At 43.2% G+C, this 27,411-nt stretch overlaps 1 protein-coding gene across 3 annotated transcripts in view; it reads left to right on the top strand.

Moving 5' to 3' along the window:
- Nucleotides 1-27,411, top strand: part of SETBP1 (SET binding protein 1) — a 266,963-nt gene that overhangs the window by 106,979 nt on the left and 132,573 nt on the right. For all 3 annotated transcript variants that reach the window (XM_066339223.1, XM_066339222.1, XM_066339221.1), the window contains one exon: nt 15,295-15,366. In XM_066339223.1, coding sequence (XP_066195320.1) covers nt 15,295-15,366 — 72 coding nt within the window. The remainder of the gene's footprint in view (nt 1-15,294; nt 15,367-27,411) is intronic.

Below are 27,411 nucleotides of genomic sequence, written 5' to 3'. Positions count from 1 at the left end.
GGAAAGGTGATTTTTATTGTCATCAAATGACATAGAACAATAATGACTATAAAAAAAATTGATTAGCAAAATAAATGAATGAGTGCATGCAAATCATAGATATATAGAATGGCCTGGGTTGGAAGACAGGTTAAAGCTCCTCTTGTTTCAACCCCCCTGCCATGGGCAGGGACACCTTCCACTATCCCAGGCTGCTCCAAGCCCTGTCCACTCTGGCCTTGGACACTCCCAGGGATGCAGGGGCAGCCACAGCATTTCTGGGAAACCTGTGCCAGGGCCTCACCACCCCACAGTAAAGATTTTTTTCAGTACCTAATTTTAACCTACTCTCTTTCTGGTGGTGTGAGTATCTGTGCTGTTCTGACTCTCTTTCTGGTGCTGTGATCTGTGGTGTAGCTGAGTTAGTTGTTCTGAGGTCCCTTTCTAACAGATGAAGAGAAATAGGAAACTCCAGGGAAATACACCTATTTCAGACATCATCTATGTTTGAAGGAGAGGATTCACTATGAGGAATCCCAATGATTTGTTTAGATGAAATTGTTTGGTTTTCAGACCTCTATTTTTAATGGATGAAACAGGAGGCAAATCCTTATTTTCCTCCCATATCTGCAGCTTTCATGAAAATAAAATATCCAGATAGCAACTTTCTTAAATGTGAAGAAAAGCAGGAAGGAAAAAGCTTGATGCTCCTGACATAGAGCCTTATCAGCTCCATAAATAAAGGACATATGCATGTGATGGCTGACTGCATCTCAGATTGCAATACCAGTGTTTTAAAAGCCTGCTGACAGAGCATCTGTTTATTTCATTACTCCTCCAATGTCTTTGCAGGTAAGTCATGCATTATACAGTATCATCTCTAGCAACTCATGAACAAAGGGGACAGAATGGAAAAATTATGGATGGTCCATCACTTTCCCTTACCTTCCAGGTGAAGGGAATATAAGGAATGATGTATTCAGTTAATAGGCAGAATTAGCAAAATAAGACCCTATTTTTGGTGAATTAAGATTTGCATTTTTTAAAAAGAAAGAACTCTATCATCTTAATTTTTGAGTTGTCTGCATACCCAGCAGAACAAAGACCATTTTCAATAAACTCTTGCTCAGAAAACATACTGAGGGGATCAGTTTTAGTCAGGTGAAAAAGGAAGTGTCATGCTTGGCTGGAAAACATACAGTGGTGAGCTTCAAGAGCTTATGCTGAGCTTTGACACTAGAAACTAGACTGCTTTGAGGAGCACAGGTACAGACTCTGCCTGGCCCTGACTGTAACCACATCTGTCTTCTGTTATCACCAGTAGTGTGTCAGAGGGTTAGAGGTCCCACTCTATTTTGCTCTTTAGAAGCAAAATTTGGGTCCAAAGTTTGTAAATTGCGACTAATGGGTGAAGACAAACAAGTATCTCCCCAGACAGGCTTTTCAATCTGCAAGTTCATGTTACCCTCATGCTATGTCCCACTGCTGCATATCCCAAATGCTTCCTCTGGTTGTTGTTGACTAAAAAATATTGGATCTCAATGCCTTGTTTTTTAGTAAGAGGTGATTTTCTCAGCCATGAATGCCCACTTGCCTGCATAGCACTGTCTTGGCTCAGTTGAGTCCATAATCCACCATTCCCAAGCACTCAGGCATGTAAACCTGAGGGCATCCACTGCCTTTCCTTTCAACTCTGCCTCCCTCCCTGGCCATGTGCTTTTGGGCCAATGTCCACCTGAGTCTGCCATGTTTATTTGTTTACAGAAAGAGACCCAAACCAAAAGCAATTTTGTCACTGAAGGAAGAGGCCTGAAAAGAGGATCCATAGCTATGTAACATTGTGGTGGTACAGTATTGGTCAATAAGATACACTGTGCAATCTACAATAGATCTTCAAATCTGTTGTTGGTGTTTGGACAATTTTTTTTTTTTTTTTTTTTTAATCATCAGAGACAGCAAAGAGCTTTAAGACATCAAGATGCAAAATGGGTTTCTGGGGCCTCTGTCCATTTGATACCCACAAAAAATTCTTTAGAAAATGCTCCTACATCCAGCAGAGTAATGGATTATGATGATAAAGAGAGCCATGGATATGTCTTTCACTTTTAGAGTACAGAAGAATTTAGACAGCAAAATAGTTTTAGCTTTACAGGCTTTTCTAATAAGCATCCATCACTGAGAAAATGCCATAAGACATTTTCCACAGGTATTCATTAACTGTTGGGTTTTAGTAAGCTTGGTTAGACTTTGTATACTTTCTCCCACTATCCTGTCATGTTTGCTCTTGACAAATATTCCAGCAAACATGTTTGCATGTGGTACTGTTTGTGGAGGCTGTAAATACTGCAGAATATTCCTGAATAGTGCCTTTAACATTCCCACTGAAAATCTGCTACCAGAGATTGTAATGTCCCTCTGTTCAGGAGACAAACACCACCGTGTCATGCAGACATTTAACAGCCCATGGAACTGGGAAAAGATCAAGAAGAGTTTTTAGAAAAGAATTTCAAATACGTATTCTTAGGCAAACAGCAATCTGCCAGTAGTTCACAAATCAACACACTGAATATGTCAAATGCCTGTCTGTTCCCATTCCTGGGATTTAAGGTCATGAACAAATTTTGAAAGGAAACCCAAATATTTTATTTGCTATTCTCCTCAGTTTCAATCTGTGGAAGAAAAGAAATGCTTAGGAAAAAAATCTAAAAAATTTGTTCCCTTTAAAATAGTTTCCATAACATAGTTTTTTATTGACTGATCTCTAAATAAGAGACTCTTGCACTTGACTCCTGTTTAGTTTAATTACTTCTTGGGCTTTTTTGTCTGTGACGGCGATGAATTGGTCAGTGTTTGTATTAAGCTTTTCTAAGTGCACTATTAAACAGGAAAAACTTAAATAAGCAGGCCGACTGACTCAGAGATAAACTGAAAAGAGGGGAAGGTGTGTATTTTTAGACAGAAGAATCATCATGGAAATTGTCCAATTGCCATGCATTTGGAGAAGGGCCACATGGAAAATGCTTCAAATAGGTACCAGACATTAGCTGCTGTTCAATAAATGAGACTGTGCTTTGAAAAAAACCCAAAACAACTCATCTCACCAATGCCTATCTTGTCCCAGGATTTCCTAGAATCTAAATATTCCTGATAATGTTGGAAGTAAAACCTTCAGGCTTTCTTTAAAAATCCCTTAAGTTCTTCTTGTCAGCATGACTGAAAAGCAACCTTGGATATTTTACCTTACCCCTATATGTGAAAAATATATGGGCAATAAAAAATGAAAAGGAAAGGTAAAAAATCCTCCTGGACTTTTGTGTTGCTTTGGGGTTTTAATAATAAGACTGGGGTCATTGTTGTTATTATTAAAAACTAAGTAAGGACAAATAAAATCACATGTTTTCCCTGTTTGCCACATCAGAGGATCATATAAGTGTGAAAGGCTGTTTTAGGAGAGGACAGATGACATTTTTATGGTGTTCTTCTAAATGAGTCTTAGGTTCTCTCTATTGGGTGGAAGTTCAATCCTCTGTGTTTTCAGTCTGACATCAGGGTATGCTGGCAGTTCCAGGAGATAATTATAGGCTCCTGAAGTTGCCAGGCACATCCCCACATCCATGGAAAACCTTGTGATATTGAGCTGAAGGTGAGGCTACGGGTCTGCAGTGGTTTCCCAGCTCTGGTGCTGGCTGGCTCCAACCCTCAGCAAACCTGCACTTCTCCAAGCTGTGCAAATGAGATAGCAGTATCTGTCTCACAGGGGGTGTTAAGAAGCTTAACTCATTAGTGTTTACAAAGTGTTTCTAGATCCTCAGATGTAAGGCTCTATAAACAGGCAAAGTATTACTAATTGCCAGCTTATACTAAACTGTAAAGTGAAAAAAAGATAGTTGGAGGAAAGAGGTGCTGAATTTTCTGGTAAACTGAATCAGTCTAGTGGCTGCAGGTTAAACAGTTTGAAGTTTGATTTTGCATTACTGTCATCTGAGAAATCTCCATTCATTTCTATTGGTGTAATGTTTGACCTCCTGGTTTACTTTGGGGAAAATAAGAGTCTGCAAGTAGGGCCTTCTATGGTAAAGAATAAATCAAAGGTTTAATTCCAGTAATCACTCCTGAATATGTACCATGAGGTTGCATTGCTTTACATGGAATGAGTCCTGCTTTACAGAATGTGACTTCCATTTTGCTGTTCAATTTAAACAAAAATATGTCAGAAAAGGTACCTTGCACCTCTTTATGGTCAAGGAGAACACGATAGTTCCAAAGTTTAGAGCATTTCAATGCATATGAGCGGATATTTTTTGTTGGTATGGTTTAGTTTCATGTTTGGTTTTTTGTGTTTGTTTGGGTTTTTTTGGTTGTGTTTTGTTGGAGTATTTGGTGGGGGTTTTTTGTTTTGTTTTGGGGGTTTTGGGGGGGGGGGTTTGGTGGGTTTTTGTTGTTGTTGTTGTTTTGATTTTTGGGTGGGGGTTTTTTTTGTCTTCTTCATACAGTTCTGTCAGGAAAGACAGACCATTTTATTTAGTTCTTCCCACTTTCTGAATTGCCTGCAATGCCACAGCAATATCATGCTTGGGTTCTTACTTCACTTTTTGTTGCTATTTTGGAAGGTATCAGGAATAGGAATAAGTTGGCTAACTTGTGCTGTTTGTACTTATAAGTTTGGTTATTTATATGCATTTTTCTGCAAAGCCGGATTTTTTAGAACCATTCCCTCTAAAGGGTTCCTTCAAAAATGACTCACTGTAATGGAAAGAAACTTACTTAATGCTCTTTCACTCCTTAAAAACACCACATTTTATGTTTTTCTGCCTCAAACCACACTCTTAAAAAAGTAGTGGATAGCTATTTCCCACTTGGCCTCCAAAGGGTGAAATCCTCATCTGGTATAAATTGGCATAGCTCTATTCAAATCAGAGCTACATTAATTCATTTCAGCTGAGGCTCCAGCTCTTAAAATGCCAGCAAGGAGAGCGAGTTTTGCACAGGATGGATCTTCGGGCTGGGTGGAAGGTTTTTATATGTAACTTAGTTATGTGTCTAGGCTCAGGGCTGTGGGAAACTGTCTGTTTGACATCTGCAGCATACACAGCAAATGCTTTAGCAGTTTGAGTTAATGCCTTTTGAATTCACAGGTTGTTTACTTTCAGCTTGAATGTGGATTTGCTTTCAGCCTCAGTGGGAAATCTAACACAAGAAGAAATAGGACAAGCCATCTGTCCAAAAAGCTATGAGAATTCCTGGTTTTAAACCAATAACAGAGATCAGGGACAAGTTCACCCCATGTGTAATCTCTGCCAAATCACTGGCATGCTCCTTGGATTTCCAACCTGGGACCCGATCCCTCTGGTGCAGTGTGAGCACGGGTAGACTTATGGGAGGAAACCTGCAAAATGAGCATGGTCAACATCCCTTTCCAATGGTCACTCCTACAAACAACCATTTTTCCGGCCCTTTCTTCCTCTGCTCTAGTTTACAGCCCATTTTGGCAAATAAACTGTGCACCTGTGAAGCAGCCGCTGCATCTTTGCTGTGGCTCATGCTCCTCAGGGAGCAGTAAACAGCACGAGTCAATGGGAACCCCCAACTCTTGCCAACATTTCCTGCAAGTAAATATCAATCCATGTGTTAGTCACAGGCCAAAGAATGGTGTAATAACTGGATTGATTGGGTCACTTTTTCTAAAAAGCTCGGGGCCAGATTTCAGCACTTTTGAAAGAGTCCAGATTTTTTACTTTCAAGCCAAAAAGCCATGTCTCTCTCCCACTGTCTAAACTAAGAAGGTGCACAAGAGCCAAGTTTTGAAAAAAAAAAAATAGCATCCTGCAGCATTCAGCAGGACACAGTGGGCAGATTTTATTAAGAGCACAGCATGTGACAGGTAATGGAGCTGCTCCCCATTCATAGATGGGGACATGAATAGGAACTTGGGCCTTCTGCACTGTCTTCATCACCCACAAGAAGTGCCATCACCTTCAGTGAGAAAATATTTAGCCTCTATGTACTGCGCTGTTTAGAAGTCTGTGTCTGTTTTGGAAGCCTCTGTGGTTTAAAATCTTGGTCACCCCTTTTTCTCTAACTTTGTCCATTGCTTCTGTTGACTTGGATTAAGTAATCTTTATTTGGACCAGCTAGAAATATGATTCTTGGTCTCCAAACTACTTGGGTGAGCTGAAGATTATTGATTGAGTATTTAATAAATAATAGGGAAGGAAGAGAAAAAGACAAGAAGAAATCATTTGGAAAGAGCATCATTTGGTCTCTAACAGCAAAAACTATACTGCATTGTGAAGTGAATCTATGAGCTTTAAACCTTCATGAGGTGAATGGCTCAGGAGAACATCCTTAGAAGCACGCCAGCCTGATTTTCACCTGCCCTACACACTGAGCAGCATTAACTCTCATACCTTGATGCAAATCCAGCCAGAGGTCAAACCCAGCCCTGCAGAAGCCCTGTTTGTCCAGAGGACTTCATAAAAAGAGCGCCATTCAGCATTCATTCCAAAGCACCAGGCTAATTTACCTCAGTCACACTTGGATTTCTGAAAACTGAAGGGTGCTGGATCATGTTCAGAGTTTTTCTTTCACTCTTCTCTGTCAAATCAGGGCTACTGCAGATTGAGTGGAGAACTAAGAGTCTCTTCAAAGTTGTTTTTTGTTGGTGGTGGTGGTTTTTTTGTTTGTGGTTTTTTGGTTTTTGTTGTTGTTGTTTGTTTTTGGGTTTTTTGTTGTTGTTGGGTTTTTTGGTTTTTGTTGTTGTTGTTGTTTATTGATTCAGTAGTGTTTCATGACTAATAACCACCCTAGACTAACAGGCTTATTTGAACCAGGAATGCTGTGATCTCTTATGTTATTCAATGGCAGAATAGCCAATTTACAGATAAGTTATCTGCTTAAGGTGGGAGAATACAAGGCTTGTAGTCCTTTCTTAGGGAAACTAGCTTCTGTTTCCGCTGATTTTTAGGGATCCTCCTCTGAAAGTTTTCCACAGAATCACAGAAGCGTTTTTTCTTTATTTCTGTTGTACCTGTGGAGTCATGAGAATAAGGATGCTTTGAAATTAAAGTAATATAGTTCAGTCTTCAAATTAAAAACTTTTTGCTTAGGTTTTTTTTCTAGGAACCAGAGGCAGATGAGCCAAAACACTGCATAAAAAAAGAAGAAAGCAAGCTGGTTTTGTTGTATTTTTGGCACGGACAATGGCTTTCAGAGATACTGGAAGTCATGCAAGAAGAGTATGTTCTTAAGAGACTTCTAGCCCTGCTCTGAAGACTGAAGGCTTTAGATAAGCATCTGCATGTGGGGATCTTTATCCAAAACAAACCACCCAAACTTTTGTAGTTCACCCATCACTAATACTGATTTCCTCCTCTGCATCTCTCTGTGTTGTTGTTCACACACACACAAAAGTCCTTCAAGGCATCCTAAAAGATTTTCTTTGCCTGTAACAATTTGATTGCCTCTTGGCCAAGATTTTTACCTCTGTGAGGAAAAAGAATGTGATCAAAGTACCATGTGCTGCCCAAAGGATTTTCTTTCCTCAACCTCACTGCACACACTGAGATTGTTTTCCTCCCCTTCTCCTTGTCCACATCTTCCCTATGTTTTGCACAATTGTTTCCTTTTTTTATTTTTTCTGCCTGGAAAAATCCAACATTTCCTCCCCCTCCCCTGGCAGCGTGGGTGACAGAGACAGAGAAATCAGCACAAAGTCAGCAGGAGTTTGGCCCCGCAGCTGGGACCTGAACTTTCAGCAGTGGCGCACAGCGCTGGGTCACTGCACTAAAGCAAGCTAGATTGATACAAAGTGCTTGCTCACCCTGGGAAGGGAAGCATCAGAAGAAGCCAGTTGATAAAAATGATAAAAATCTTCAGGCACCCTCTATTGTGAGCTTATAGTGACAAAGGCTGTTTTTCTTGGGAAAGACGACCATGGAGTTTATATTCAGTGTCATGACCCCCAAAGTGATGTGATATTTGGGTGCTCTTTGCACTCAGGGGGTGATACTGCACTGGGGCACTCTGGATTTTAGAGCTGTTGAAAATGGAAATGGAGCGTGTGGACTCAACATGCTGCACACGGTTTGAAGTCTTCTGCTGTGAAGACCTGAATGATCACGTCTGCCAAGAGTTAATGTGCTCAGAAAAAGGATGCTAAAATATTCCTTCCCACTCCAGTTTGCAACTGAGAACTTGCTAGCCTGTAATATCTTTTATTTATAGCACCTTTTGACTCAAAGGATCTGAAAGTGCCTCTCTCTGGGAGTCACTTCAGTGATACCTGCCGGCAGGGGTGTTTCTCTGCAGATGACTCCAGCTGAGGTGTCAAGGCTTTCTTTGCCATGGACACGCATAATGGACCCCCTCTGCCTTGCCAAATGCCAGCACTTAGTAATGAGGGATGGAAGGAAGGGCAGAAATCTGCCCCAAGCCTCAAGGATAGCAAACAGAGAAAACAGACATATAAACCTCATGGGAGAGAGCACTGAGATGGTCACTGGCTGGTTTTGGAACCAGATATTGGGAGGAAGTATGGCCAATGCTGGATGATATTCTTATGCAAAGAGCTTGTGACAGCAACACCACAGCTCAGAAGAGGGCATCTGGTTGCCCTACCTGGATAATACTCCACCCAACTAACCAGATGCAGATGTGCTGTGGTGGCCTGGAGAAACTCCAACAGGGACCCTACACTGGGTATGCATCCCAGTGGTGGAGGTGCTCCTAAGAGGATAAGCTGGGTTTAAATTCTCAAACTCACACATCCCTTAGTGAGTACAGTCATGGCAGGGCATTCTGTTTATTAAAAGTCCACTTCAGCACCTGCCCATCATCTGCTGCCCACTCAGCAGCTGGCAGTGGCCAGAGGACCAGCTCCTCCATGTGGCTCCTGGCAACAAGGGAGGTGTCACCCAGCCCTCTGCTCTCCTCCTGTGCTATCCCTGCAGGCTGGGGAGGAAAAAGTCAGCTCAAACTAATGGGTTTACTAATCCAGCCCACAATTTCTGCTTCATCAACAGCCAGGCAAGATTTTGCCAAGATACATATTAGGCAGCTGCTCAGGACACTGCTGTTTTGTCTGTACCACCCTAAGCATGCTGTCTGCCTGCCAGCCTGCCTCCCGTTCTGCCTCTGCGACCCCCATATCAAGCCGATTGTTTTGCTATTCCCTGAGGTGGCCAGAACATGTTCAGCAAGAGCAAGCCTTTTTTTGGCACTTCTGCTGGGTCTCCTGAGGGATTTGCCACAGGGAGGGAGTGCCCATCTGTTTCAGCGTCCTCTAAGTCCTGTGTTTTCTAAGGAGTCCGGATGTTTCTCAGAGGACAAAACCATCCAGGCAGTCTCATTAAAACCTCCAGGGACACCAGTGGTTGCCTATGGGGCTGTTCCCTGCCTCCATGATAAAATCATACACTCATGCATCCATGATAAAATCCTCAGTGCATCTCTCTTCCCTCCATGGCTTCACAAGCCATTCCCAGAATCAGAATTATTGTATTTTTTTCCTCTAAATCTCTTTCCTCCAGCCACCAGACAAGGTGTATTTGATAGCACTTTATCTCTGTCATGCATATGTCAGTGTTTGAAATTCTGGTTTAATAGGAGTCACATCAATGGCTGGAAGTTGGCTCCCTTGGGTCCTTTCCATGAGGAACATGCATTTTGCCTCAGTCTTTCTCTACTTTCCTGCAAAAATTGACTTCTGCCTCCTTTGAGGAGGGGGCTGGGGTTAGCATCCTGGTATGCCCAAGGGTTGTGTTGCCTGCTTTTAGGGCATCTCTCACTCTCTCCTCCTCTTCCTCAGAGAAGATAATATTCTTCTTGTGTGTACATATGAGGGGCTTTTTTCCCTGTTCTTGGTCCATTGAGAATTACATCATGTATTGCTTTCCTTTGGTGCCCCTTCCACACGTGCTGCTTTGGATTTGAGGGTGGGAATGGGAGGGAGGTCCCCTAGGCTTCCATTGAGTCATAGAATATTCAGAGCTGGTAGGGACTGGCAAGGATTATAGAATAGAGCACCAAGAATCCCTAGATGTACCTAAGAATGCTCTCTAAATGCTCTGGCAGCCTTGCTGTCTTGAGTGCCCTAGGGTGCCTGTTCTAGTGCCTGACCCCGCACTGGGGAAGAAAACCTTCTCCTAATACCCAGCCTACATCTTCCCTGACACAGCTTCAGGCTGCTCCCTCAGGTTCTGTCACCAGAGGGAAGATGACAAGCATATGGACAAGCCTTGTCTTGATGGAAAAGCTAAGAGGGAAATAGGGAAGAAAAAAAAAAAAAAAACTTATGAGGGGAAAAAAAAAATTTGGGAGGAGGGCGTTTAAGAGGAGAGAAAAACAAATCAAAGCTGATGCCAGCTGGAACCAGCAGCTGGTTGCCAGCACAGCAGGCCGAGATGTTGGTGGAAGTGCTCAGTGCCATGTTTGGGTTGCTCAAAAAATAAAATACAGTGTCCCTCCCTTGTTATTCTGCCTGTGCTTTCCTACCGGCTCCACAAGCAGGAGGAGGGACTGCCAAACTCAGGCTTGTGTTTGCAGCAATGCCAAGGGGTGCAGAGCATGTCTGCCCTGTCACACGTGTGTGCACACACCTGTGCACCCAGGAGCACGGCGCTTGGGCAGCCCTGAGCTGGACCGGACCTGCCGGGCTCCTTGTGGGTGCAGGGCTCCCCGCACCGGGGAGATGCCAGCCATTGGCAACCATGGCACGATTCTTTCTGCCGATGCGAGAGAAAGAGGTGGGAGGGCTGGGGATGGAGGAGAAAGGGAGGGTGGAAGGTTGTAACGCTTGGCTGGAAAAATTTAGAGGCGTACAAAGGAGGGCGTGATGAAAAGGGGTTGCGGCGGAGAGGGGGAAGGAGGCTGTGAACTGGCTGCTGTGGAGGTGGAAGGAGGTTTATGTTTGCCCAGTGGCTTGGCTGGGAGCGGGCTGGGAGGGTGTGGGGTGCCGCAGGCAGGGCTGGGGGTGCTGCGGGGAGTCTGACAGCCCCGGCAGCGAAGCAGCGGGGTTTTATTTTCTTCCTTTATTTCCTCCTCCCTCCGCTGGGCGCTCGGAGGAGAAGGCAAGACAAAAAGCTGAACCGGTGCCAAGAAGGAGCTGCAGCGACTCGAAAATGGCACTCTGCGCCGCACTAATATTTCGAACCAGAGCTGTGCTGGAGAGCAGAGAAACGTGTCAGGAATGAGAATGGCTTGAGACCGTGGGGCCACTGGCCGGGCTCAGGAGTGTCCCCCCTCCTCCTTGCTTCCCCTTCGCCTTTTAAATTAGACCCTTTTCTCCTCCAGCTTCCACCCCCCCCCCCCCCCCCCCCCCCCCCCCCCGCCGATATTCAGGAGCTCCGGGAAAGGGAGGGGATCTTTGCTGAGGACTTGGAGTGTAAGGGAGCTCATCCCCTCCTTCCACATCTGTATCGGAGAGGGATTCTTTTTTTTTTTTTTTTAATATTTTTTTTTCCTAAGGAGGAAAAGAGGACTCTCAGAGAGTTTTCTGACTGTTTTCCAGTTGCCCTTCCCCTCCTTGTCGCTGTTGTCGTCCTCCTCCTCAGTGTACTGTTGTTGTGGCTGTTGTTGTGGCTCTGTATCTCGATGCAAGGTTACTTGTAGGACACAGGAGTCTCTGCTGCAAGGTGCAGCGTCGCCTGCGTCGGTGTTTCTCTCCGTTTCTTATTTGCTGAGAGATGAGGCAACTTCCAACCTGCTCCAGGCCTCAGCTCAGCTCCTGGTTGGTGCAGTGGCACTGTTTGGGTTGCAAAAGCCCCTTCCTGCAAAAGCCTGTCTGGATAAAACAAACAAACAAACAAACATGGAGGGCTGAAACGGCATCATTTTGTGATGCTGGTTAATTTGCAAGAAACTGGAGTTTGCAATGGCAGGAGTTTTGTGGTGATTTCTGTCTGAAAGGGAAGGTTTTGCCCTGTTCTGATCGCCTTGTCATTTCATTCACAGGCAAGGAAAATGCCAAACTAGACCAGAATAAAACACTTCTTTTTTAACAGAGTTTTGATTTGTATATATATTTTTTAACATTTTAAAAATTATTACCTTGTAGTTGTTCAGTAGTTCAAGTGCAAAGATATTTCCCCCTCCCATTTTCAGATCGTTTAGAAATTTGTATTTGAAGTTTTGGGTTGTCATTACAGAAATTAGAAACTTGAGAAAGGGAAAGCCCCAGTCTTCGATTTTGAAAACAGGTCTAGATCCTGTTAGAACAGCAGTTTTAGCCCTCACATAGTCAGCAGGTCAAGTTCAAGGAGACCTTTCTAAAGCACGGGCAAGAGCCTCATTAGCTTGCTGCATCTCAGAAGCTTGTGGATTATTGGGTTGTTAGCTTGGCCCATTTTGTAGTCTCAGGCGTGGGATGACCCCTGTGACCTCTTTCTCACCTGAAAACCATGCCCTAGTACACATTCAAACCACTTCAAACCTCACCTTTAGTCTCAGACATGTAGACCTGGTTTGGGAGGACCTACCCCTGCCCAGAAAAGTCTGTTGGAAATACTGTGATAAATAGGGGGGAGTTCAGGCAGACTTGAAGGTATTGGTCTAGCATGCTCCCCTCACCCTCTTCTTCTCACAGCTCCTTACAGATCAATAGTCCTTCCTCTGTGGATGATCAAATGCTCTGTCCCAAATTAATGCTGTTGGGGGTGGCACTTATTTCTAAGTTGATGCCAGCAGATTTTCTATGGAGTTGGGTGGATAAAGCAGCTGATCCCTTGCTCTTCCTCACCTCTCAGCTGTGTTTTGTACCCTGTATTTACTGCAGTTCAACTTGGGCTTGTGCAGACAAGATGCTGCCATTTCTTCTTGCTCTTTGCCTTTGTTACAACTGCAGGGTGTGCAGTGTTTGGCCCAGGAAACCTTGGTTTCTTCACCATGGAAAAGAACTATCAACAAGGGGGTTGGCCAAAGAACCTGGAGTGTATTCTTGTACCCTCCACCTGATCCTACCTGTTTTCTCTGAATAAAGGATATGCATTAAGCACACAGGTTTTCTGTAAAAAATGTGCATGCTGTGTGGTTTTCTGTTGTCTCTTTGGATGTTGTGAGTTGAGCTGTTTGAAATGTCATCCCCTCCCAGGGCACCTACCATGCAGATCTTGCCTGAATTTCACAGAATCACAGAATCCTTGCATGGCTTGGGTTGGAATGAACCTTAAAACTGATACCCTTTGCCATGGGTAGGGAACCTCCCACTATGCCAGATTGCTCCAAGCCCCAAGTACCCTTGGAGCACTTCCAGGAATGGGGCATCCACAGCTTCTCTAAGCAACCTGTGCCAGGGCTTCTCCACCCTACAGCCAAAAATTCCTTCCCAATATCCCATCTATCCCTGCCATCTGGCAGTGTGAAGCCATTCCCCCCTTTCCTCTCACTTCATGTCCTTGTCCCAAGTTTCTGCCCAGCTCTCCTGGAGCATTTTTAAGTATGGGCAGATGCTCAAGATCTCCCTGGAATCCTCCCTCCTCCCTCCTGAACAATTATAATACTTCAGTCTTTTCTTGTAGGTGAGATGTTCCAGAATTTTCCAGATTTCTTGCTGACACTTTTGGCTGCAGCTACACCTGTTCCTCTGGTCAGAACCTCCTCTTTTTAACCTGATATCTCTGAGGATAGGAATCTGAGGGATCTGTGGGATTCTAACCTGCAAGAGAAAGTGACGATTAAAAGCCTGTCAACATGACCAGAGGAGACCCTGGCTCTTGTCCTGAACCACCACACACTGTACAGTCCATTGCTCATGCTTTTAGATCTAGAGCCAGCTTATGTTTACTACTGATTTTAACTTATTCAGTTTTCAAATACTTCAGTTATCAAATATCCCATCAGATTCATAGAGAGGATCCCAAAGACATGGATAGGTGTTAATGTGGAGTGACAGCATCCATGTGTGCATGGCAGTAAAATAGCATTTGTTATTCAAGAAGGAGAACTGGGAGCAACAAATGAAGACGTCTTCATCTTGTTATTTAAGTAGGCAGACCTCTCTCATTTCTTGAAATTTTGACCATAGGGGAGATTGTGGAATGCATCTTGTCCATCTTGGGGCAAAAATGTAACTCTTCTTCTTTCCAAGTTGTCAAGTCAGATATCTGGACAGCTTGGTTATGCTTTCCAAGGAGGGAAGGCTTTGACAAGGCAGCTGTAGGTTTTTTTTTTCTTCATTTCTCTCTATCTAAAAGAAGTGTCTTTGGATGTATTCTCCAGAAACATATCTATTGTGTCTCAAGTTGCTTCCTTCAAATCCTTCATCCTTTTAGCCCTTTATAATGACAAACATTGTCCACTTGCAGTTGTTATGAGGTGACTTGTGTCTGGAAGCGTTAATCTAAAGGGCTGTTCCGAGGCTGTCTTCCATTCCCTCTCCCCATACTCAGTCCCAGTTTTATTTTTTTGGACCTGTAACATCACATTTCTGTAATCTAAATGTGCAAATGCTTTGCAGTCACAGTCCAGTATCTGGGTTAATCTCAGACCCCTGGAGTGGCAGATGGCTGATTTGTTGTCGATTCCAGTTATAGACAATTGTGTCACCTATTATCTTTGCACAGACTGATGCGTAAAAGGATACCTTTGGCAAAATCAGTGAAAAGCAAAGAAAAGCAAAGTAAACACTCTCTGGTCTGCATCACCACAGGTGAAAATGTGAAGTATTTCACCTTTGTGTGAGGGGCTGGAGAGGTGGACAAAGAGGAGAGGAGGTGGGAGGGGAGGAAGGGGAGAGAAAAACCTCATTTTCATACCAGAGGTACCAAAGCACAGTGCAGAGCAGGTTTGCTGTAGTCATGTTGTTGAATCACAAGCACTTACTCTGTTTTAAATGGTTTTGCAATGTGGTAATCATTTGCTTCAGCTCTCTACTTTAACTCTTATACAAACCAGGCAGGTTGGCTTCTTGTGACACCTTCCTGCTCTCTTCCCAAGCTTTTTGAGCACAGGTTGTCAGAGGAATCCACAGCACCACTCCCTGAGATCACTGCTCATTGTGTGCCCCAGAGCTGCTGGGGAAAGCTGTGGTGGCTCTGTCATGCCGACATGCTTACAAGGGACACTTGGGAGGGAAAGCTTGCACGTCATTGACGGTAAGGGGAAACTTGAGGGACCCTACAGAGCTCTGCATGACCGAGGGTGGATCCCACCACTGAGTGCTCACAGAGCCCCAGCTGGCAAGTGGTGGTAGTAGTCATACTGAAACACGTAAGGAAATCAAAAGGGCAGAGCAAAACTCTGGATGTTTGTGACCATTTTCTATACAGTCATACCTACAGTTAAGATTTTCTTTTTTTCTCTTTGCTCTGGGAAACATCACAGAGTCAGATGAAGAATTTGGGGCGAGAGTGTGCATTCCCTGTGCAGAGTCCAGTGACAAAATCAGTGAACAAGGTAAGAACAAGGGGAAATGGCTGTGATGATTTTTGCTTCATCCCTTTCCCTTTCCAAACACAATTTTGCAATGCTGGACACAAAATTTAGTTATGTGTATCACAGAAACCGATAGTCCCAGCACTAAGAAAATGAGTCTAAAACGTTAATTTGGGTTTCTCTTAATGAATGCCATTATGATGGTTTGGGTTTTAGAACAGTTTGTATTGTGTCCAAATGATCTATGTGTGAATAATTGTTACCAACCTCCTGACACCAGGACCTAATTAGGAAGTAAGAGCCTTAAATAGGCCATTTGCGTCGTGAGCTTCCATATGTCTCCTTGCACAATTTATTTGCTCCACTCCATTGAGATATAATGAGAATGGAACTCTTAGAACTGCTTTTGACTCTGAGGCTCTTCTCTTCATATCCTATGCAGTTATAGCCCCTATTAAGGTCTGTTTCCCTGTTTCCAGAGAGAAAAAGCTAGGGTACTGGTACTTTCAGTCCAGATTGCCCAAATTTCTCTGTTTCCAAGTTTCCAATGGAAATGGAGTTAAAAATGCCCAAAAAATGCAGAAAAAAATGCCAAAAAACCATAAAAATAGAATGCCATCAAAGAAAGCAGAAATGTCTGGAGAGGATGATCTTGAGGGAATACTTCCTATCCTGTCTACCTCACAACCCTGCTGAAAGCTGATGCCATTGTATTTCAGTTAATGTATAGATGCAAAGTAAGAATGTGTATGGATAGAAGCAATTTGAAGAGATTTGTATTGTTTTTGTTTGGTTTTCTTGCTAGGATGTGAGGAATAGGGAAAGTTTGGTGAAGGTGACATGTGTTTTTTCTTAGTTTTGGATATTTATCTCAGTCTGAACCAACATCATTCTTGTTCATGTGTAAATGCACAGTATGTTCTTCAAGCGTACTTTCAGAATATATCTTTTATTTCCATACACCTCTCGGATGCATGTGTCCCACTTGATACTTTTACTACCATCATTCTGAAGTCGTCAAATCTTAAATATATGAGTAAGTATCATTTTCTATCAGGACAAACTGTAATAAATTCTTAAGCCTTGGGGTTTTTCTCACTCCCAAATCTGGATCTTGTTTAGTTTCCCAGCAAAAGACAACTCTACTTGAAATTATTTTGTTTATGATAATTCACTTGAATGTGCCCTTCCAGAAATTGTCATTGCCTTCCAGATGGCAGCTTAGTTCTAGTCCTCTCACAGTGATAATTGTAATCAGACCTGTCAACCTTCACACGGTCTGTGCTTATCACTTGCAGTTAGAACGATTTTTCCTGAAGCCTATTACCAGTTCTGCTTCTTAGGGAAAAATAGTCATGATTTTTTCTCCTAATTTTTGATGGCTCTCAGCTTTGAAAGCATGAAAAGGAGCAAAATGACTGCCAGTTGCATTAAAGAAACTGTTGGTCCTGGTATAGAGCTCTGGAAAGCCAAAGAGTGGGCAGATAGTCTGGGAAATGCTGAGGGGGTTAATTTGTTTGTGACAGCACTTCAGGTGTGCTGGAAACACAAAACAGTTTCCCAATGGTATTGCTCACTGGAAATATCTCTGCACACCCGCTAGACAGGGGCTTCAGGTGGCAGGTGGCTGTTGGCAGTGGTGCCCTCCCTCCCTGCTGTTTTGGGCAGTGATCCCTGCCCATGTTGAGAGAGGCTTGGAAGCAGAATGGCCAGAGAAGTGGCTGCAGTTGCTGCTGGAGGTAATGACTGGCATCGCATGACCGGTTGCCTCCAGTTCAACAGTGACCAGCTGGGCCAAGTCATGGTGTTGAGTAGGATGTGGTTCAGTATTTTATTTTTCCCAGGATGCTTGAAAATTGTCCCACCTAGTGTTATTTCCTGGGAAACACATTGACCCATTTATTAGATTTCCCCCCATTTTCACTCCATTATTGCAATTGATGTGCTGATAACCCCATTTTCTTACCTTTTTAGTTTTTACTAGCATGAAGACAAAAAGGTGCAAGTTTTCACTAGAGTAAATGAGTTATGTATCTTTAAGTCCTTCCTCTGTTTTACCATGGTTTTTGAAATTTGGGCTCCCTTAATTTTGGGAGAATCTGAGGATGATCAGCACTTTATAGCTTTTTTAGCAAGGGAGGTGGTGGAAGATTGAGAACTCTTATGTTATGTGCAATTTTATATTTCCAGTGCACAGGGATATGATTTACCTTTGTTTTATTTAAATTCACTGGGAACTAGAGATTTATTTATCAGATGTCATTCCTTGAAGGATGAATAATGCCAGAAAGAGAATACTTCATCTATTATACAAACAGATTTGAAGGCTTTGCTATTACATTCTTCTGCCTGTTGAATGGACTAAAAATGCCTTTGGCTGAACAGAGGCAGAGTGATACTTAGCAACAGCATCTTATGACCTTTTGATCAGCTGAGATCTCAAGCCATATTAGTGGACAGATTATGATGTGATGGAAAGAAGGCCAGGAATAGCCTTTTCATCATGAGATCTTTTCTGTGAATATCCTTCTTGGGTGTATTCAGGTGGTTAATCGCTGGGGCCAGGACAATCATTTGGAAGCAGAGAATAAAATAGTGGTATAGGCAATCCAGATACACTCAGGTTTGCCAAATGCAGCTGGATATTAGAGCTAATAGTTTCTTCCTAATATTCTTCTACCCTCCTGTTTCTATAAAGGCTGTGGGTGACCTTGCGATTTTTTTCTGTCTCTAATAACTTCATTTTGGCAGAAAGAGCAACACAAAATGAACCTTGAGTCCTTGGACCACAGGGGAGCTGCAGTCCCTGAAACAAAGGAATGCACATGGTGAATATGGATATCAGACTGTGAAGGGAAACTCACGTAAAAATGACTGTCATTTTAGAGATAATAACAGTAGTTCTTAAATCTATTTCAAACCTTCCAAGGGAAAAAGAAATAATGCATGTTTCAAAAAATGCATAGTCCTAATAATATTTCTCATTTTACAGGGCCAAACAGAGAGGATAATTACTTTTACTTTATCTTACCTGCCTGTGCAGAATTACTCCTTAAACTTTGCTCTAGCTTTGAATTAGCCTCTGTTTCATCTTAATGGCTAAGAGGAATCTGCAGCCTCCTTGAAAATCAAGCACAAAAAATTGGTCATTCACTGCTGACTCTGCACATCAGTAACAATTGTGCCAAAGGTTGACTCAGGTGCCGTGGTCTCTTTGGGAAGGGAAAGGGGCAGAGATGTGGGTGTGGAATCAAGTTCTGGAATTGTCTGAGCATGATGATATGCTGGGAAAGCCCATGCTGCTTATGGGCTATGCAGCATCATCCTCTACATTGTTAGCACAGGGGTGTCTGAGTTGCATGGGATTTTTTCCTCTTGAAGCCAAAAAAGCTGCTCATTTCCGTGTCAGAAAGACGGGCAGGCAGTGTGAGAATCCCAAACTGTTAGTGTAGTGGGGATGATGATGCACCAGGTATGGAGAGCAGTAGCTACCACAGCCCTGTGGAAACTCTTTGAAAATAAAGAGGTTATGGAGGTGGGAGAAGTGTGCAGCAGGACACTGTCTCCTCTCTCTTATCTCCCCCAGCCTCCTCAAGCAGGTGCCTGCTGGGCTTCCCACTCCTCCTGCCTTTTGGACTTGGTCACAGGATCATAAGGCATTAGATTCTGCTGGCATGAAGGAATTGGCCATCCTCCTGGTATTATTGCTTCCTGGGTCAGGAAGCCACCATGAAACATTGAGGCTGTAAGCCCACATGGTGCCTTTTAGCTGCTTCTTCCAGGGCCACAAAGGTGTCCAAACACAAGCTGGGAGGTGACACCAACCCCTGATGCAGGTCTGCACCATCTTTTCTTTGGGAAAAACAGGCAAAACTGCAAAAGGTAGATGGCAGCCTTGGTGCTGTCCTCAAAGAAAGTGCCATTGCTGAAATACAGGCAGCTCATCAGGATAAGGAGCTCCATCCCAAGCTCTGTCTGCAAACCATGAGTAGGTTGCTGCATAGGTAAGTGTCATGAGCTAAACCATTCAAAGGGATGCATTCCTCTGAACAGTTTCCATATCTGAGTAAGAGTTTCTGATGGCAGCTTTGAGATGTTTTCACTGGGAAGGCTTTGTGGTGTGTGTGGTGAAGAGTGTGCGGGCATGAACTATTTCCCCTTCCTCCCTGCTCTGCTTTAAGTTGCTGTGGGGTGTAGGAAGGTGGGTGCCAAGGTTTGGGTGACACAGTACCAAGATCTTCCCTCTTAGTTTGAGATTGCATTAATCCTGCTCTACCTTCTGCCAGGTGGCCTTGCCTTGATAAAATCAATTCTTTTTGAAGTAAAGGGTTTGCATTCAGCTTCTTGTAGCTCAGAGAAATCCATGAAAACAGACTTGCTGTGCTTGGTGCAGGTCAGGACAGAAAGTTGCTATGGGACATCTAATGCTATCCCAGTTGTCATGGCTTAACCACAACAGACCCCTCATAGCCCCTCACTCACTCCCCAACCAGCAGGATCAGGGAGAGAATTGGAAGGGTAAAAGCTGAAAAACTCATGGGTTGCCATAAAGACAGTTTAATAGGGAAAGAAAAAGCCATGCACACCAGCAGAGCAAAAAAGGGAATTAATTCACTGCTTTCCACAGGCAGGCAGATGTTCAGCCATCTCCAGAGAGCCAGAAACCATCACATGTAATGGTGACATGGAAGACAAAGCCACCACTCCAAACATCCCCCTTTCCCCTTCTTCCCCACACTTTATACACTGATGTCACATGGTCTGGAGAATCCCTTTGGTCAGTTGGGTCACCTGTCCTGGCTGTGTCTCCTCCCAGCCTCCCAAGCAGCCCCAGTCCCCTCCCCAGAGTGGCAGAGCAAAAAGCAGAAAAGGCCTTTGGCTCTGTGCAAGCCCTGCTCAGCAGGAACAAAAACACCTCTGTGTTATTAACCCTGTATTCAGCACAAACCCAAAACACATCCCTCTAAAAGCCCCTGGTAAGAAAATTAACCTTTCCCCAGACAAAACCAGCACACCAGTGTAGCATAGTGTCTTGGTTTGGGAAGACAGGTATCTGCCAGGGAAGGCTGCAGCTTCCCTTGGAGTGGAGAATGTAAACTACCACCACCTTTTTTTCCAATTATAATTTTTTTCAGTTAAAAGCTTTTAGGCAGAAGATTTTGGAAATAGAAATAGCAGTTCTTTACTAGTACGTATAACAAAGCAAACAAACAAACAAAAAACAACTACAGCATTGATAACAAAAACAGTACCAAGAACTTTGAGGTCTTTGCATCACAAAAATCCAGGGCAGTTTGGTCTCAGTGCCTCTACAGGATCCTCAGAGCACCAAGCTGGAACATGGAGAAGTTCCAGGCTGGTAGCTGGGATGGCAGGGTGTCCCAGCCGGGCAGGGGGTCCAGGGTTACTCTGTAGCAGACGAGCAGCGCTGATGGAACCACGATGGCAGGGCAGGGCTGGCCCAGCTCTCGCAGGGCGGCAGAGGAGCCCAGAACTCCAGGGTGAGCAGATGTTGGCAGATTTCCGAGGACCAGACTCCTCCAGAGACAGTGAAATCCTCCAGCAGGAGCACCAACCCAGCCGTGCTTTCTCCCCAAACACCGAAAATCAGAGAGAGAGGCTGCCTGAAGCTCGGTCCTTTACCTGTCTCAAACCCCCACCCCCCTCCAAGCTTCAACCACCCATTTGTTTTGTTAAATAGTCTTAAATATGATATTTAGACTCCTTGGTAACTTATGGGGAAAAAAGTCTGTAGAGTAGAAAGGAACAAAACCTAACCCCCAACACAGTTAAAGCATATGGCAAGTACTTGAGGTGGGATGCTTTTTGGGGGCCAAGCAATTTAAAGTGGCAGATTTTGAAAATCAGATCAGACAGATGTCAGTGAAGTGCAATGGGATAAGGAGGACAGTGATTTGTTTATGAAGTTCATCTGTCTGCACATAATATGTTTTTCACTTTAAACACGCCACATCTGGTTCCTTGCAAAGATTCTTAGATTGCAAACAGCAGTAAACACACATCCTATTGAGTAAGAGTGATTTCATGAACCAGCAAAAGTATTATTGTCATAACCAAATTTACAGCCATACAATTCCCTTCTCCTGGCTGGAAAGAAGTAACCTTGATCAGGAAAAGAAATATGTCATACGATAACTTAAGCAAGTTAAGCAGTATCTGGGAACGTTCATGGGAATGTAACTGGGTATACTCAAAGCACTAAACCAGTTCTTGGCACATTTTTGGTCCAACTAACAAGCTCCTAAATCATCTTTAAGCATGGATCTCTGTGAGCTGTTTGCATTAAGCTGCTGTACTAGGAAGTTAAGACATGGGTGTGAGCAGAGATACAAACCTCTCTGTGACAGCTGGCCTCCACGCCTGGGAATATCTCTCGGCATGTTTAATTACTACTGGCTGAAAAAGCTCAGACCCAACTGAGAAACTAGACTCCTTCACTCTAAACTCCGTTTGTCAGCAGTGGGAGAGGAGAGCCACCACCAGAAGCAGATTCAGCCTCCCTTGATCCTGACCTATCCAAATTGCGGACAGTTGCTAAGGCATCTAAACCTGCATGGTTTAATATGCTGATAGCAGAGGAAAGGCTACATTATTCTCGAAAAGGCAATGTATAGTACATTTCTTGCATATTTACTAGTCACCTTTCCAGGTGACAGGTCACCTCTCCAGCCTCTTCAGGCTCATCTAAAAAGATTATTACATCATTAAGGTGCTCTTTCCTGCGACAGAGAATGTCACTCATTGTTTTTAATTTTTTTTTCTCCCTTACCATGAGGGGGGGGTGGTGTATGCTTTTTTAAGAAGTTTCAGCCATAACATAAGATGTTCTATGTAATTTACTTTCAACAGTTGTAGATTTACACATAATAACGAAGGATATCATGGAAGGATACAGCATTATGTCTTTCAAATGTAGGCAAAACCTTTGTTTAATAGAGAAAGCCTTACTTTGAGTTCACTGTATCAAAATATATTTACACACATATATAGAAACAGGTATCTATTTTTTCTCACTGAGTTAAAAACTTAATTGAAAAGAAAGAACTCTGGCTCAGCTCTTCCAACCACAGTGTAATGTTTCACTACCTTTTCTTTCGTTGAAATCTTCTCATGCACAAGGCAATCTGATTTAATACTTGTTTAAATACATCAAACAAATCATTTTCCTTCAAGAATATCTGAAGTGTTTAGTCACAATGACAATGAAATTATTGATTGAATATGGCATGTATTTGGAAGCATGACCTTAGTCTGCAGGTTTCAGGGGGAAAAGGTATTTTCCCCAGATACAGCAGTAAGTCAGATAAGTAAATTATACTTTTGACATGTTAAAGATGTTCCATTTTAGACAAAGGAAGTGATATCTCAGTTGTGTCACTGAAACTCAATGTCCTGTTTTGCTTTTTAACAGCTGCACATTTTGTTTTTTCAGTTTTTCAGTTTGCTCTCAAGTATAAATGAACTGCTACATACCAAATAATCAATAGTTCTGCCAGCTCTGGAAGTATAATATTGCTATTAATATTGACCCACACAAAGAAATCAAGGCATCAAACTTTGCAGCCATTACTTGCCAGCATCCTGTTTTTTACTTGCAGAGTAGTTGCTTGAAAAAATCGCTGTTCCCTAGGAAAAAATATTTTATGCTCACCCTCATTCCCTGTGTCATAATGAGCACAAATATGAACACGAGGTGGTCAGGGAACAGGTGACCTCAGATAGGGATGCATGTAGTTTTATTTTAGCCTTCTGTGCTTTCTGGGTGCAGCAAACCAGATGCAAAGAGCACCAGTGAAAACAATCTGCGTCAACCCTAGTGTCCCTCTGTAAGGGCACAGCAGACAGCCTGGCCGGCCAAAATAATCAGTGTCATGGATCTTAGAACCCTTTTCAGTGCCTAAAGGGGCTCCAGGAGAGCTGGAGAGGAACTTTGGGCAAGGGCCTAGAGTGACAAGACAAGGAGGAATGGCTTCCCACTGCCAGAGGGCAGGGATAGATAGGACATTGGGGAGGAATTCCTGGCCGTGAGGAATTCTTGGTACAGGTTGCCCAGAGAAGATGTGGCTGCCCCACCCCTAGAAGTATTCCCAGGTTGGACAAGGCTTAGAGCACTCTGGTCTAGTGGGAGGTGTCCCTGCCCATGGCATAGGGGCTGGACTAAATGATCTTTAAGGTCCCTTTTCCACTCAAACCATTTTGTGGTGCTATGGGAAGGGTGAGATGGTCTGTGCAGGGATGTTCTGAGGCCTCTGGCAGCCCCCTCCATGCACTGGGAGCACCATCAGTAGTGAAAGCTCATATGTGATTTCAGATTCAAGTTCTCAGGTGGGGAAAAAAAGATCCTGCAACATTGAATATTGCTGGCAGCATCAAAAGCATCTGTTTCTTGCTCTCCTGTCCCCTCTGAGCTGCCAGGTTGCCTTGGGAGGGAAAAAATGTGGTGCTCCCCATTCTCACATGTGAGTTCATGCACACCTCTGTGAGTTCGGTGGGTTTTGTCGTATCTGTAATGACTTTGCAATGAAGCTGTGAATAAAAGTTTGGCAGACTGGTTTTACAATTGTCAGTATTCCCACAAAGAGCACAGAATTTCATTAACTGAGGTATAGGCATGATTTCTAATAAGCTCTTTTCAGATTTTACTAGATCCAGATAAATTAAATCAGTATTTTATCTATGTGCCACCAAAATGAGTTGTCACTGATCTCTTCATAAAGGAATACTGTAGTTCTGGTCCCTTATGTTTGAGCAGCAGCTGCACTAGATGATGCTCCCATTTTTTAATAAGTGCCTGTAGTTTAATAAGAATGATGGGAAATAAGAAACCCCGACATGAGTAAAGCATAATCTTGTTGAGGATAAGTGGGTGAAGTAGGAAATTTGAGAGGGAATGGTCACACTATGACTCTGTGGCAGGGCAAAGGTGTAGGGTGTTGTTTGAAGTGTAAAAGCAAGAGCCTCAAATGGCTAGAAGGAGTCCATGAGAAGCCCTGACAGGGTAAGGGGAGAAAGAAATCTTTCCTTTCACATGACTTAGGAAGAGGGCATCAGAAGAAATCGTACCCTCTGCAATGCCTTGCTCCTCTCCTTAAGATGGTGGCCTGATCATGATTCAGTGTCATCATGACCTGCTGTGCTACCAGCTTAGTTCTCTCTCCTAGGTGACCTTTACCCACATTGTCCCCTGGGTCCCAAGGAGCAAATTTATCAACCTTATCCTTCATCAGAGAACTTCAGTTTATCTCCTGCATGGAAAGCCATTTAGTACCTGTGAGATGAAGCTCAAGACAACATCTTGAGAAGTCTACCTGAGAAATGAGATTTGTATTATCTCTTATTGGGAGCAATCAAGGTCAGGATTGAAGAGCAGTCACAGTTGCAGGGAAAATGAATGCAAGGCTCTTTATCTACTGGCAATTCCTAAGACTTCACTTCACATCAGAGATTACATTTCTGCACTCTTTTTGAGGCAAGAAAGTAAGACATTCAGCCAGGAGCAGGTATGACTTAGGGTTGCTTCTTTGGAAGAACATGGAAGTAGGGCTGGAGTTATCATCAGCTGTAGCTGTGTAGTGTCAGGAAAAAGAGGTTGTGCCATGGTTGCAAGCTTTCTAAACATTTCTCCCCCAACCAGTATCGTCTCTTCTCTGTATAGCCTCAGCAGCTTACTTCAGCTCTGACTGAAACCACAGGTTATGTCATTATATCTTTTGCTCCCGTTGGATGGCGAGTGTATGGCCATTCATGCCCTTATCTTTAAGATAAAATGCCCTAAAATGCCATCATTGAAGTTCAGAGGTCATCAGGGACCTTAAAATCCTCTCCAATCACTTTGGATCAAACCCAAGTGAAATAGAAATCTATGAGAAAGTCAAGGGGTCAAGACACCAAAATAATGGCAAGCAGCCATCTGCTCACTTGAATTTGAGGATGTGACGCTTTTAGAAGTCAGAGAAAAAAACACACTCAGACCCAGAGTCTTCAGATATTTTACTTGATAACAGGATTCTCTTTTTTGTGCCTGTTTTCTTGCAACCTTAAGAATGTCCTGTTTTACAGTACTGTCAGCAGGTGTCTGTAGTGCTGAAATACCAGGATATGTGATTCTCCAAGTAAAAAAGGTAAAAATCTTTCTGAAGCCTTGAAACACTTCTCTTCACTCCTCTTCATGAATGAGCAACAGAATGGACTGTGTTACTAAAACTCGATAGTCACTCATTTATTTACATAGTTAATGATTGTCCCTTTTTAGCTAAAAAGATACAGTTTTTATCATTCTACTCCTATTTCAAGTCTGTGGTCTCAGCCTTGTCCTGTGTAACAAAGAAAACGATCCTTTTATGGATGGTGTTAACTGAGACACCAGTGACAAAACCACATTTAAAAGCTAAATTCCCCTTTTATTCTCAAAGGTGATCAAGATCAAAGCACCAGGAGTCCAAAGCTGAAGAGAGAAATTTAAACTCCTGCTGTATCCTTCCTGTGGACAAATAAAGACGTTATAGATTCCCTTGTGCCAGTGTGAGCCTTTTAATCAGCAGTTTGGCCACAGTTATGAAGATGATATTGTGGCAGTCCATAAAATCCCTGTCATGGCCAGAGCATCATAAAACAGATATATTATTGCTCTTGGCCCAAAGTGTGTGTGACAATAAAAGGTGAAGATGGGAGTTGAAGAACCCCACAGAGGCAGGCAGGAGTGGGAAAAGGCTCTGCAGAGCTTATTGGTACAGCCAGCTGTGGCCAGCTGTTGCTAGGGTTGGGTGCATCTCACTGGGAGGGGTTTTGCAGCAGGACTGTTGGCAAGGCTGGTGTCATGAGAGCCTTTTCCTTGCGGGAGTAACAACCTTGGGGAGGAGATGAAGGTGTAAGAGCAGAAGATGTTTACTCTCTTACTTTGCTCTTGCTTAGGGAAAACATTCTTTCTCAACTTAAAAAAAAAACCAAACAAACCAAAACTAAAATGAATAAGCCATTCATAAACTAATGAAAGCTTCGTTTTCATGTTATAATGGACTTCATTAAATTTTGAACATTCACCACATCACAGTGTTTATCTGCAAAGCAGTATTTCCCCATGCCTGATGAAAAGGAACAGCAGGAGTACCTCAGAAAATTCAACCCACTTCTGGCATCTGGTGTCAGGATTTTAATAGCACACACATTACCTTGGTTTTTTGTAAACCTTAATTTTGCTTTAAGTAACAATACTTAGTTTTGATGCCATGATTTTCACACATAAATTTCAGTGTTTCAGTAAATAGGGTGTAACATTATTCCTATTTCAGAAAACAAGAAAACAAGCCTGAGTGAGGTGATTCAGTTATAGCCGTAGAGCAGAACAGACCTGGGTTTTCTGAATTCAAGGAGTACATTCCATCTCCCACACGAAGATGTAGACAGTGTCACATGGGATGTGAATCAAAGGCTTGCACCAAACTTTGATGAAGAGAATGGGTATATCCCCTTTGGTTTGTTGTGGTGCCGGATTTCTCATCTCCAGACTTGTTTTCAGAGTCAAGAATTCTAAAGTGGTAGCTGGAAGGGAAAATACTCAGCTTGGTAGATAAAGCAAATAATGGTGCCTGTGTTTTCCTTCCATTTTTGTTACTGGCCATTGTCAGTCAACCCTTTCTAGTGGGATTTTCTGTAAGTCCTCTTTGGCATAGAGAAGCAAAGAGCTGACCTCCTCTGTGATTCCTGGTTTTGTTCTTCTGGTCTCAAATTTGCTTTGAGAGCAGCTTGGGTTCAATCTTCTTATAAGGCAGTGAAGGACTCACCAGGTCCTGTGTTAGTGTTTGTCAGCAGCAGCAGCAGCCACTCAGACACTGAGAGTCATGAGGGAAAAAACTGGAAGTCCCTGCAAAATCTAACTGTGGCACTAGGTCACACATAATTAGCTTTTTTTTTTTTTTTTTTTTTTTTTTGGGGGGGGGGGGGAGGGGTGGGGGGGGAGGGGGGAAAGCATTTGCTTGTTTAAAATGATCCAGTTCTTCAACTCTGCTTCTGAAGAGGTCGTGAAAATCTTAGCGTGGGTATTTAATC

Source organism: Sylvia atricapilla, chromosome Z, assembly GCF_009819655.1.
Source record: "Sylvia atricapilla isolate bSylAtr1 chromosome Z, bSylAtr1.pri, whole genome shotgun sequence".
In the NCBI taxonomy this organism is placed as follows: domain Eukaryota; kingdom Metazoa; phylum Chordata; class Aves; order Passeriformes; family Sylviidae; genus Sylvia; species Sylvia atricapilla.
The sequence above is the reverse complement of the archived record's forward strand: the minus strand, read 5'-3'. Positions and strand labels throughout refer to the sequence as shown.